Genomic DNA, 13118 nt, shown 5'->3' with positions numbered 1-13118 from the left:
CTGGCTGCGGCTCTGCAGCACTCTGCGCCTCTCCGCTGTGCCTCTCCATTCTCTCCTCTGCCCTTTCAGGCAGAGCATTTCAGCCTCCCCTGAGGAACTGCTGCTGAAGCATATTTGTAGGTATTTCATCAGGACATCTTTTCTTTTGTCCTCTTCCCATTTAGTTTTCTTCTCAGATTTACCGTTTTGCTTCAGCTCTTGATATGTCAAGTATTTTTTTCCCCACTGTTTGTTCTTGCTCCCTCTAAGGCTTTGACTCATTCATGCCTTTTCATTTGAGGTACTTGGCCTGTTTAATCAACTTTTTCTTTCTTTCTGCCTTGTCTTCTTTATTTTCAGGGCTGGCCTTCTGGAAGGGTAGGATAAAAGTAGCAGTTTAAGAGAAGCACATTATGCCTTTCTTGTTATGGACTTGTTTGTGTCTGATGAACCTACTTGTTGCCTTGTCTGTCTGGGTCCCTGAAGTCTGCACTGGGAGCAGGGTGCTCAGACCCCAAGGTTTCAGAGAAGTCCAGATGTGCTGGTACATCTACCACCTGGTAATTTATTGGCTGCTGCTTTGAGTCTGGGAACCCTGAGCTGTGCTGAGCCTGACTTTAAGCCTGGCTTTGTCTTCTGATTCAGTGGCTTTACTCAGTGATAAAAGACTGGAAGGGCGCCTGAGAGGCAGATCCCATAATCATTCTGCTCTTGAGAGATCATGGTTGCCTTTCACTCCCTCGCTGCTTGACTCCAAGATCCCTGACTCTAAAAAGAATAAAATAAGGAGGCTTTGCTGTCTGTGCATTCACTACCTTTGGCAGCAACTCCAGTTCAGTCAGAACTGCAAGTTCTTTAGCAACTGAGATCTGTTCTGGACTGTCATATTTTGCTCCAATAACCCACAAAAGTAGACAGAAGCATTTCCATTCCCTGAAAATAAGGAAGGCCAAACAGAAAATGTCTAAGCTTAGTGGGTCTTGTTGGGCGTAATAAAAGTGAAGGCTCCCAGGTGAGGACCCAGGTTTGCACCCCGTGGGGCAGAGCGGGCTGGCCAGTAGTGCAGTGGTGGAGCTGCCAGGCTATCCCCCAGCCATCGGGGTGAGATGACGTGTCTGTGTATGTGGTGGAGCTGGAATTTGAGTCGGAAGTGATGTTCCAGGAGCAAAGTCCAGCCCTCAGGGTGGACAGTTTGCTCACAAGACACAGACAACCCCCTTTCCATCCAATAACTTCCTTTCCTGTGGTGCAGGTGATGGCAGCATTGTGGTTATGAAACCCTGATGTTCAATTTCAGACAATAAGGGAGTCTTCAGGGGAGACCGCTTGAAATTTTATGGTGCAGGTGCTTTGGATTCAGTTCCAGCGGTTAAGGAAGATTAATAATTCTTATTCCTCAGCTAACACAGTTAACTAATGATAGGAGGCTCTTTACTCGTATCAGTGGAAGGAGCGCGTGTGTGTGGAAATTGTCTTAAAACCACCACTGCAGAGGTGCAGTACTTGAAATGGAGATGTGAGCTCAATAGATAGATTACTGTGCCTCAAATACAAGATAGGAACTGGAAGCCTGAAGAGAGTTGCCTTTTTAAAACTGTTAAGCTTGACCACAAGCACCCAGATGATGTGCTGTTAAAAGAATGTGTGTCTGGGGAGTGATGGGGGGCAGAGGGAAGGAATTTGCTGCCTGAATTCAGTAGCTGCTGCCAGAGGCAGCACTGAAAATACAGTTTTAAAGAGCATAGAGCAGTGGTTTTTTTTCCCCATGGGCTCCTAAACATAGTCAATATAATGGTTACAGAAGGGATGAAAGAAAATCACATGAGCATTTCCTGGATTCTTGATGTTCCTCGTGTACATCAGAACACAGTAAATGCTTTTCTATTCATTTTCTGGGTTCAAAACTTTACACAGACTGAGCCTAATGTGGGGCACCCCTAGGTATAAGGGATGGTGATCTGAGAAACCCAAACGTGCTGGTATTCCTGCTTCCTTCTGCTGCAGAGTGCAAGTCCTGTTCATCTTAATTTGCTTAAGAATGTCTTCTCTATGCTTCTATTCCTACCTAGGTCCACTCACCCTCTTTTTTTTTTTTTTCCTGACTGTGTCTCTGTTAGTCTGTAAGTCTCTGTTTTCCCTTTCTGACATGTCCAAGCCCTGAGATTAACCAGTTTCTTTGTGTCCTTTCATCCAATGTCATTTTGTGCTTGTTTGCTCTACATCTGCCCTTTTTTTCCTTTCCCGGTCTTTGATTTCAAATCCTGTCTCAGAAGAGCTATTGCACACAAAAAAAAGAAAAGAGGTTTGCCAACTGTTCCTGCCATGCTAGCACATATCCTTATATTTCAACTTAACAGAAATGCGCTCAGCTTTGGAATAATTCTCCTTGGTTCATGCAGTGTGCTTCAGGACCGCACTGCATTTTGCAAATAGACTATAGGTAACACTGCTTAAAGTTGCTCTCAGTGGTTTGTAATGGGGCACAGATATCCCCTTCGTCTGTTATCTGTCTCCCAATGCTTAAAATTTACGGTAAGCAGAGGGCTGACAGCTTGAAAAATGTGTAAAAATTATATCACGATTCTTGAAAATATTCAAAAATATATCCTAATAAAAAACAATAGATTTGATGTAAATTCCTGATAAAATCATTTGTTCTTTATTTTGACCTTGTTGAGAATGGTTCCAGAAAGCACCGACAGCCTCTCTGTTTCTCATGGCATCATGAATTACTGCAGCTACTGAGGGCTCAGTCACTGAAGCAAGGGAGGGGCAGTCAGGATTTCACTTTGTGCTTTGTTTCAGCTCCTTTAGCTCCATTGGGCAAATGGCTTAAACACTTGTGGTGTTCTGTAAAATGAGGCTGTTACCAGCTCAGCTTTGGCATCTGTGCAGGTCAACCTTTATAAAATGCTCTGAAGCACTTACATACTAAAGAAGCATAAGCCATTACCACTATGAAATTTGGGGGGTTTTAGGAGGGTTTTGTTCCCATTAAATGGACTTGGATTTATGCTCCTATCTCAGCGAGCTGAATGTGACTGGGGAATTTGCTTGGAACTTGATATCTAGCCCCATTACTGTGATTAAGTTAACTCTTTATTCCAGTGGGCAGTGGTTTAGGAGTAACCAGGCTGTTGGTAATCCTCTCTGTCTTGTCTGGCTACAACACCAAGATACACTCAACGTGTCTGCGAGGGCTGCTGAGATTTGGGAGCACCCTCACCTGTCTTGGGCAGTAAAGAGACCTGCAGTCCCGAGGTAATTCTGGGCAGAGCCCGCTCAGGTGCCCATCCCTGCAGGGTGCTTGCAGAGGTGCTGTAGCAGGGAGGCTCTGAAGTAAGGAGAGAGGTTCCTTGAACCACCGACTCTGAAACTGCGTTTGTAGGATGTGCCAGGTCCAAATCAGTTTGTGTGTGTTTGTTTTGGTTTCCTGGTGTCCTGGAAAGGTTAATTGCTGGGCATGGTGTGATGGTGCAGAGCTAGTGTGGATCCAGCACTGCCCTCAAGTCAGTCAGCCAGCCTGGTGGCACGACAGCCGTGCTGGGCTCTGGGCAAGTTTGACTGAGATCTGTCTCCAGTGTGGTCTCAGCAGTCCTGTACAGAGCCCCACTGGCACGGGCTGGGTGCTTCCACGCTCAATTCTCACAGTGTTTCCTAATTCCTGTGTAGGCAAGATAAAAGTGAGGAGCTTTTTTGCAATTAATGTTTTTACTTTTCCTTTCCCCTTGATGCAGTCAGGCAGTATCTGTGAAATCCATGTTTCATTTCAGATTGCTTGCTGGAGATACTGAGATAGCGTGCAGGGAATCAGCTTTTTTTTTTTTTTTATCGCAAGCCTTGAAGAATATACACCACTAGAAGGATCCCATTCCTCATCCTGGTGCTGCTGCTAAACGAAATTGCATTTTTCAAGTTTCTTTCATATTTCTTCTTTCCCTTTTTTTAAAGCAAAGAATAAAACTTATGGTCCAGCATTAGCAGTCTGTTAGTGGCCAGTAACTGTTTATGAAGCAAGATTTTTACAGTATAGAAGTGTCAAAATGTTATGAAAAAGGCTGACTCTGCTTCGTGTCATGAAAAGAGCTGAATGCCTGAAATATCCTTCCACCAGTTCCCTTTCTTCCAAGTAATCCCTTTGTATACCAAGCCAAATCTCAGCCTTCTGACATTTACAAGGGCAGGAAGTTAGCAGCTCCGAGGTTAATCCTTGTGCCCTTTGCATTTGTCAGCCTGCAGCTCTTGCCCTCCTTCAGACACACTTAGCTTACTGCTGTGGTGGATGTGTTTCTGTGGAAGGGAAGCTATCTGATGACCTGTAATATGCTTGCGTGTCTAGGTATATATCTGTATCTCAGCACGCAGTGGAGTTGTAATTTTTCTTTACCATATCCCTCTTTTTAAGCTCAGATAAATGTATGAGGGCTTCAGAGCTTGCGATTACTCATAAAGGTTTTTGGAGAAATGGCCTGGTGCCCTGTATGTTTGTGCATTTGTAACGTGTAGGGCATCCATTGCCATGGACAAATAAACTGGACCCCAAAAATGAAAACTGAATTCCAGTGTCAGCCATGCAATTAGGCTCCTGGAGTCCCAGCATCTTTCAAACAGCAGGTTTGATTTCAGGGGGATAGCCAGGAGCCAAAATAGCAGTGAAGAATCTAAACTCTTTATCCTTAAAGATAAAATTTTATCTTGGTCTAGGTTTTACTTCTGGTGCTATTTCATAAGTCTGAAGGAGAATGATATGGAGTAGAGGATCTTTCTCGGAAGCGAAGATGATAACTTATGTTTGGACACCTAATTTGAGTCTGACCCAGATCAGCCCATACTTTTTGAACAAACAAAACCCAAGTCCTAAAAATAAAGTGGTGGGATCTGAGTATTTGCCTTTGCTAAGGAAAACCTCTTGAGACGTGGTTGTGAACTTGTACTGAAGGCTTCAGACTTTGTGTGCAGATGGTCGGTAACACGCCGCAGCATAACTGCTCCTAAGAGGCTTTGATTTGATTTCTTTGGGGATGTGGCACCTTGTGTATTGCCGAGTGCTCGGCCATGTGGTTTATGCATCAGTTACAAATTCTGTCTTAAAGTGCAGTTGGCTTACACATGGGCAGAGCCGCGTGGCTGTGATCAGACTTGAATGCTAATTGCTCGGTGAGTTGTGCAATGCTTGGGTCATCACGTGCACATAAAAGCTGTGTTCATGTGGCTTGGCACCCACGTAATGCTCTTCCCATCTGAAGCACCTATGTAATTGCTCGTCTGCTTCCACTTGCCATGAAGGTTAAAGATTGTAGTGGCTTCTATTAAATCCTCCAAGCGGCAGAAACTGGGGAGCCATCTACTTCAAGGTTATGACTGGGGGGGAAAAAAAAAAAAGGGTAAATAATTGCCGGTGGTTTATTTGGACCGTCCTGTCCTGACCTCCAGTCTTCAACCCACCAAGCTCATTAATTCCTAGCAGTACTTTGATATACAGACGAAATTAAACAAGCAGACGGAGGTGTGGTTTTTTCTCTCGTTACTGGTTTTGTATCTGTGTCATCTGAAACAACCGTGTGCCGTGTCACAAAGCTGCAAGTGGAAGAAATCCCCTTTAAGAGAGCTCTTCCCATGTAGCAGCCTTAGCAGTCTGTTGCCAGTTGATGGGCTTTCAGGAGGATAAAGCCCTTGGATTGCTGTGATTTTAGGAATCTGTGTCTAACCTTATCTGGGCAACAAGCTTTTCCCATTAAGAAAGGACACTGGAGTTGTGAGTAAAACCACTCTTAAAAGCACAGCAGTTTAAAGAATTTGTCTGTGTCTGGTGCTGTGCTTCTAAATGCTCAGTACAAGGGGTCGGGCAGCTCTTGTGGCTGGTTTGTCCCGGCCTCGCCCCTCCCTCCCCTGCGGTGCTCTGCCGCTGCCTCTCGGGTCCGTGGATCTTTCCCTGCCGTGCTGCAGCACCCAGACACGTGCTCACAGAGGTTGCTTTGAAATATAAATAACTGTAAGTGGTGGGGGACAGAGCAAGGAGATGTTTGTTTCCCAAAGGAATGATTTTTCTTTGTATGTAATTGTATTGTTTCTTGGCTCAGAATAAGAGATGGAATTTCATTTCCCGAAGCAGGGAGTCATTTGGGACGTGCGGTTTTTTCCACGCAGCATCGCCTCGCCTTTCCCTCTCCTCTCGCCTCCTGCACCCACCTACCAGAACGTGTGACCAGCAGGTGTGATCAGAAAATGCTAACACACTTATATGATTTAATTCTGTTCTGGCTTTCTTTTTTTCCCTCTCCTCCAGTCCTGTGGCTTAGTCACACTTTCACATCTCAGGGCTAAGTAACCTGACAGCCCCTCCGGAAGGTCTGAGCAACTTCTGCTCGTTTCCTTGTGTGTCAGACACAAATCTGTTTAAAGTTTGCTCTGAAGTTGTTATACAGAGTGCAAACAAGGTCGGGAGTAAAAGGAAACATTGTTTGAGTTTTCTCACGAGAAGGTCGTTTCACTGGGGTGCTGATAAACAGGAGGTGCTTTTCCTGACAACCATGCGTGCTTAGTGCTGAGTGTGCAGGAGCATTAAGATTAATTTGCAATCCTTATAATATGGCAAAGGGAAAATGGTTCCTTATCTCAGAATTAAGTAGACAGTGGGAATCTGAGAGCAGAGCTAAATGGGAGGATGAAACAAGGCCGTTGCTAATGGCAGGGAAGATGGGAGGAATTGAGGTCTCTGGATCAATACACATGTAACTGGGGATGGTTTTAAAATCATGAAAGCTTCCTTCAAGGCAGCTGCTGGGAAGGATCATGGTGGTAGGCGGATGTTGGGATGAGAACCAGATAATGAGGGATTATTCTCTCTCTTTAGCTTAGAAATGGGGCTTAATTCTTAAACATTGTCCTGAACAGAAACTTCCTCATAAGTGTGCAAGTAGTACTGCAGGAAGAGAAATGCAGCACTCTGGTTTCTGTCACCTCTTTAAGCTGAAAGCTCCATCACTGTAATTCTGGCAAATTTATGATGCTGGGAAGCCCTATGGTCAGGAAACCTAGGAAATAACATTATTGGAAAGGTACGAGTATGATTAGATTTCAAGGCCTTCTTCGTATGTGGTTTTGCAGCTGCAGAAGACTGGAGGTGCCAAATGAGGGATAATTCTGCTCCCGTGCAGCATGTGGAAGACATGCTTGATTTCTCAGTCTGTGACTGTGCCATTTAACACAGTGATCAACAAAAAACCATTTGTTTCATGCAAAGAGCAAACTTCTCTATCTTAAACATTCATCTGTGCTCTAACAACTGCTCATAAAACAGTTTGAGTCAAGGCTGTTACAGTAAGAACAAACTGTTCTTATATTTATATCTTCGCTTCTTCAGGAGTTTTAAGGTTATGAGAGAGACTTAATTCAGGTTTGTTAGGTTATAGCGCAGCTTAGTATAGTCCCTTTGGCAATTTCCCTGGTTTTCTACCTACTTTGCTACTTAATTACACCAGGAAGTTGATGCAGCAAGCTGTGTATCCCACGTCAGAGGATCTGTGGTTAGAGACACGGTACAGTTCTGCAGCAGCGGTGACCTTAATTCTGCTTTTTCACCAAAAGAAATAGCATCTCTTCAGCGCACTTAGAGATGTCTCCTTCATCCCAATGAGTCTATTAGGAGAAGAGAGAGGTGCTGTGGAGGCTGGGGACCTGAGCTGTGTTTTCCTCTTTCTTTAACTGCGGTGGGCAGCAGTAGGGGCAGCATGATCAGTCTGCAGCCTTGCAGCTCCAGTAGTCATGGTAAGAAAACAGCGTCCCTGCTGTGTGCTCACAGGATCGTGTTTATTCTTCCTGACACTGATGGGCAACAGCCTTTTGATACATTAAATGTTGTTTGTGGGGAAAATATTGGTGTACCGTCTCTGTTTTGTATTAATTGCATTTTCTTCAGCCCCCTGACCTGAGCATGGAGGACAGCATGTATTCCTACTGACAGCTTAATCTGAAATGTCCTGCTACATTTGCTCGCTTTTTCCAGTGGGTCGTATCTAATCTGAGCTCTGGCAGGCACGTGTGGAGCAGACAGATGCACTTCTCTCAGAAGAATTTTTCTTCTATCAGCTGAGCTCTGGCCTCCGTGTATTAGAGTTGCATGCCAGTAACATTTCCCCAGGGGATGAAAGCATGGGCTTGTTTCAGGAGCAGGAATTTTCCTGCCAGACCTGCCAGAAAGACTCTGCTGTCTGACTGCTGGGCTATCTTGTTTGAGGAAGCACGTCTTCAACCCCACAACTCTTCTCCCTGCTTTGTGGTCGTTTATTTGTAATTATTGGTAGAAAAGAAGAAATGGTGCTTGGAATTTAGGAAGTATGTCACTGTTTTTGAAGGCTTTGCAAGAACGAGTTTGGTAAGTCGTACAGTAAGCAGCACTGGAGGAGAGCTGCTGCAGAAAGTAGTCCATAACTTGCCCTGCTCAGATCAGGTTGTGAGGCAGTACCAGGGGGTGAAAGCAGAACGTAGGTCTTATGTCCAGGGTCTTATTTCCAGTTCCTCCTTGAACTGGTTGGTGCCATTGCCACTCTCTACAAAGGGCACTGATTAACCAGGCCTGTCCTAAGGGGTGATATATGATGGAAGAGTTTTTGTTAATATATAGACTCTGTACTTCTCCAGAGCACTGGGCAGATCTTTGGGTTCTGGTACAAATTATTGGAAAGTAATCATCTATGTCACTTGTCCTTGGTGCCAGGAGTCCTTGGCACCAAGGACTTGGGGACAGGCATTAATCCTGGCAGGGGAAATGCTCCATGGAGCTGCACTGGCAGGCAGCTTCAGGCAAAGAACAGCTGCGTGTGCAGCTCCAGCAGCGTAACGTGCATCCCCTACCCGGGACGGTCCTTTCCACTTTCTAGATGGACTCCGCTCTTCCTCCTTACCTTTGGAGTAAGTGACGTTCAGCTCCGGTGGCAGAGATTTCCCAGTCCCTTCCTCCGTTCCACATGAGCGCTCTGGCATTGCTGCACACGTGCAGTACTGCCACAAGCAATCTTGCTTTGTCCTGTGCATGCCAAACACTTGTATTATCATGTTGCCCTAAACCGGGGCAGATCCCATGTGAAATTATTCCTGGTGTTTCAAGAAGCACGCGATCCCTGTTTTTCCTGCCCAAGTGCCCAGACTGTTAGCGGGGACCTACCCCCTGGCTTGAATTTATTTTTATTTTTTCTCCAGCTGTAGTATGAGGGCTGCCCACGCTGGCTGTGCGTGAGGCACCGGCGAGCTGTCAGCGGGATGCGCGCTGCCTGGCAAAGCGCCGGCCCCGGCACACAGCTTCCTTTGGCAGCGCGCCCGTGTTTGCGCATGCTGTGAGCTGAGAAGAAGTGGCCAAGAACGAACCAACGGCGACAAGTTGTTGAAAAGTTTCGTGTAGCATTGTTGCTGTGGGGTAGTGGTGGCCTAAAGGCGTTAAGAGGGGTAAAAACATTTAGGAAGTCATCTTTCAGGAGGCCATCGGCACGTGGAGAAATGGAGAGGGTTTGAGCATCCTTACTTTTCCAGGGGATTTTGGTTTGCACAAATAGGTTTGGTCATGAAGCTGTTGAGGATGCTGGAATTGGAGGAATTGACTTTGTAGTCTTGTATAAATGAAGCATGACTTAGTCTGGCAGTTGATAGGAGATCTCTTTCAGAGCAAGAGAAGTACCTTCATTCCCATCTTACAGGTCAGCACCTTGAAATCAGTGTGTCTTTTGGAGATACGTAACTGTTACGCATTTAGCTGGGAGATGCACGTATTGCCAAGGCACAGAGGTGATGCTTTGCCATTAGAAGCAGTAAGATTTTGTTATTCATTCAAGGACATCATACAGTGAAGTAAAACAAATCCAGAGTGATCACATCAAACCCCTCCTACTTTATGGATGCACGAACCTGTGAATGAAGAAATCCCATTGTGGAAAAGATTAAAGGGAGAGAATCCCGTCTGAAGCTAGTCCTGGCCAGTTTAGACTTGCCCTCCAAGAAGGAAATACTTTATAGTAATTAACGTTAATTACTTGATGTTGTAATGATCCACATGATGTAGGCTTTCTCTGGAAAGCAGGTCCAATAGCGTAAGGTCTGTTCCTTAGTGAAGTATCAGCTAGTTATAACACAGGGACAAGGCAGCAGTAAGTACCAGGCACGAGAAGCAGATTGCAAAAATAGCTGCAATCTACAAACCTATTAACAATGGGCTTCTCTGGCACAGATGGGAAAAATACAGTTCTTTTAACTTAGGGCGTCTTATGGGAAGAAGCGGTAGGAAAGTGGCGGAAGGAGAATTCAGAGACAAAAACTAAATGAGCCACTTTCTGCTCTTGGATTACACCAGTGCAGATCTGTCACTGAAGTCATTTACACCAGGATAATTGAGAACCTGTCTCAAAGCTTTTCGGCAGCTGGAGGGGATTTATTTGGATGGAAAGAATGCGTTTGGCATAGCTTGGCCAAATGACACCTACAGTGGACTTGGCAGCTGTTAACAAGTATTTATAGGATGTAAACAGCAAGGGGAAAAAGGATGGAAATAGAGCAAACCACGGGGGAGCGGAAAAATGGGATGAAAATGGGGAAAGGAAGTTATTACAGCTGTATGGCTTAAACTGCAGAAACATCCATCTGGGTGGGATGAACTGATTTGACATGCCTGATATTAATCGAACAAGGCATTTGAAACTGGAGGCTATAACTCTGCACTGATAAGGTAGATCAGCCTCCACTGCTAATTTCTCTGCTTCTGTGCTGCCTTTACCGAGGGGACAGGGATTCCTCTCCCATTAGGGCGTCATCGCTTGTAAGGCCCACCGTGCCAGTTCAGATCAAATGTTCCACCTCTGCGCTCTTCTGTCTGATGGTCATAGCATGGGCTTGAGAAATGAGCGTAGGTAGCAATGAGCAGCTGCAGAGCTTCCTGAATGCGAGGTTGCACCTAGGTCCTTCGTGCTTAGTAGCCCCTGGCAGCCCGGGATCTCAGACTTGCCCAGCCACCCTTAAATCCATTTGTGATTTGACCTCTTTAGTATGCGCTTACAGGGGGTTCCCCAATTTGTCTTACGTACGTCTGCCTGCGCGTAGATTCTTTTTCTTTCATCAGACTTTCTGTGGAATGACCTGGGTGGCCCCGTGTCTCCTGGCAGTCGCAATCTTCCCCACTCAGAGATTCGAGCCTAGCTTCTTCTCGTGTGCAGTCCTTGCCATACCCTGGGCACTTCCTCGTTCTGCAGCGTTCTCTTAGCGAGACGTTGGAGCTTGTTTGCCTTTTTCAGAATGCCGACGTATTCTGGATTGATGTCCTTATGTTTTCTGTTTTACTCTGGTTTCTTCTGTTTGCTTTTTGACTTTCCCCTGAAAACTGAGTTAATATTTTTCAGTGACCATCAGAGCAGTTCCGAATGTGGTGTGAACTCAGCTAGTTAGGAGCTCGTTGCTGTATGGGCATTGCTACTTTTGTATTTTTTCCTTGTCCTGTCAGCCCTGAGGTTCATGTGTTTTATCACTCAACTCCGTCATTGCTCTGAGATTCTTCTGCACCTCTTGAAGTTGAGGAAGTTTTTAGTTTTACTGTCCTGAAGGAATTTATATTATCCTCAAATGTTGCCTCCTCATCTGCCCCTTTCTGGGTCTGTGTGCTGAACAAAATTCCTTCTTTCTGATGACTGCTTGTCTTCTCTTGCTCTGTTTTCCATCTTCAAGTTAATAATTAATCTGTGCAGTGCTCCATCCCATGATCCCAGGCTGGCTGTTTCTTGAAGAATCACTGGAAAAGAATCTTACTGAAAGGTCTCTGAAATCCAGTCATCCTTGGCTGCTTGAGAGCAGCTCTGGTAGATTTTTGCATTGCTGTCTTAAAGCCACGTTGACCCTTGCACGTCCACTGGTTTCATTCGTGGCTGTTCTTGTATTGCTGAATTTCACACTGAAGTCAGACTGGGCGATCTGCGTTTCCTATGATCATCAGGGAGACTTTTTTGGGAAAATTTCTGCATTCATGACTCCGCTTTTTCTGGCATTGAATCTTGTTTAGCAGTAGATTGGCAGTTCAGCTGATGCACGTTCAGGTTCCTTTAGAAGGCAGCATTCATGTGTTTATGCCTTTTCAATGTCTGTTTGTCTGATAATGTCATTTTTCTTCTCTTCTTGTCACAGGGGATGCTCCCAAGTGGGAGTTATCAGAGCACTGATTGAAGCTGGCATCCCTGTAGATATGATTGGAGGAACATCTATCGGTGCTTTTATGAGTGCCTTGTACGCTGAAGAACGCAGCTACAATCAGATGAGGATCAAAGCTAGGCAGTGGGCAATGGTAAGAATTTGAAATCTTGTATTTCTCCTCTCAGATAGAGTGCAAGAGCTTAAACAGCAGCCTTACTAGGCAGCAGTGCACAAGCAGCCATCCAAGGAAAGTGCAGCCATCTGCACTTCTGTATCTGTATGAAAAAAGGGCCCCTGCCTGGCAGAGAAGGAGTGAATTTTGAAAGCTGCTTGCTATGGTGCTGGCAGGCTGCAGGGATGTGAGCTCCTGAGGAGTGCAAAATTTTGCTCTGTACAAACTCCTAGTCACAGTATGAATGCAGAATGATATTGTTTAAGTGTGTTAGCCTGTGTTTATCTCTGCTTTATCTTCTTTTTTATGTGCTGGAATCTGTTTCCTTTCCAACTCTCAACAAATGTGTTTCTCTTTTGTGTAACTTTCTCTCTTTCGTTCTCACATGCTGTCATTTTTCAGTGGAACTGATTGACAGAGGTAATCCTTCTCTAAACTAAATGCAAAATGTGTAACTCACGTTGTAGCCTGGGAGTTCCAAAGTGGTGGTACTCTGCTGCTGGATAAATTTTTAACTGTAATATTTAATAATTACAAAACCATATACTCGTAGTTAAATCAAGGTTTGGAAGGTTGTTTGAAACAGTGACGTCTGTGTATGAATGTAGGATGTTGGGGGAAAATTGTACTAGCAGCAGGTTCCACTGGTTAAATTGACTAATGGTTAACATCAGCATCATTTCTGAAGTTTGCTAGTAATAAGTATGATTCCAATTTTGTATTGTTTATGTGAAAATCACATTTTCATGTTGGTTTCCTTATTGGAAGGCAAGCAATGTGGGGATTTCTCTAAACTGGATTGAGCTTT

The 13118-nt window shown here is 44.9% G+C and overlaps 1 protein-coding gene across 4 annotated transcripts in view; it reads left to right on the top strand.

The window, feature by feature from the left end:
* The window catches only part of PNPLA7 (patatin like phospholipase domain containing 7), a 129398-nt gene that overhangs the window by 81626 nt on the left and 34654 nt on the right, over nucleotides 1-13118 (top strand). For all 4 annotated transcript variants that reach the window (XM_048056282.2, XM_066980521.1, XM_048056286.2 and 1 more), the window contains one exon: nucleotides 12133-12289. In XM_048056282.2, coding sequence (XP_047912239.2) covers nucleotides 12133-12289 — 157 coding nt within the window. The remainder of the gene's footprint in view (nucleotides 1-12132; nucleotides 12290-13118) is intronic.

The sequence above is a fragment of the Anser cygnoides genome, chromosome 20, assembly GCF_040182565.1.
Source record: "Anser cygnoides isolate HZ-2024a breed goose chromosome 20, Taihu_goose_T2T_genome, whole genome shotgun sequence".
In the NCBI taxonomy this organism is placed as follows: domain Eukaryota; kingdom Metazoa; phylum Chordata; class Aves; order Anseriformes; family Anatidae; genus Anser; species Anser cygnoides.
This window is presented reverse-complemented; position numbering and strand designations above follow the sequence as displayed.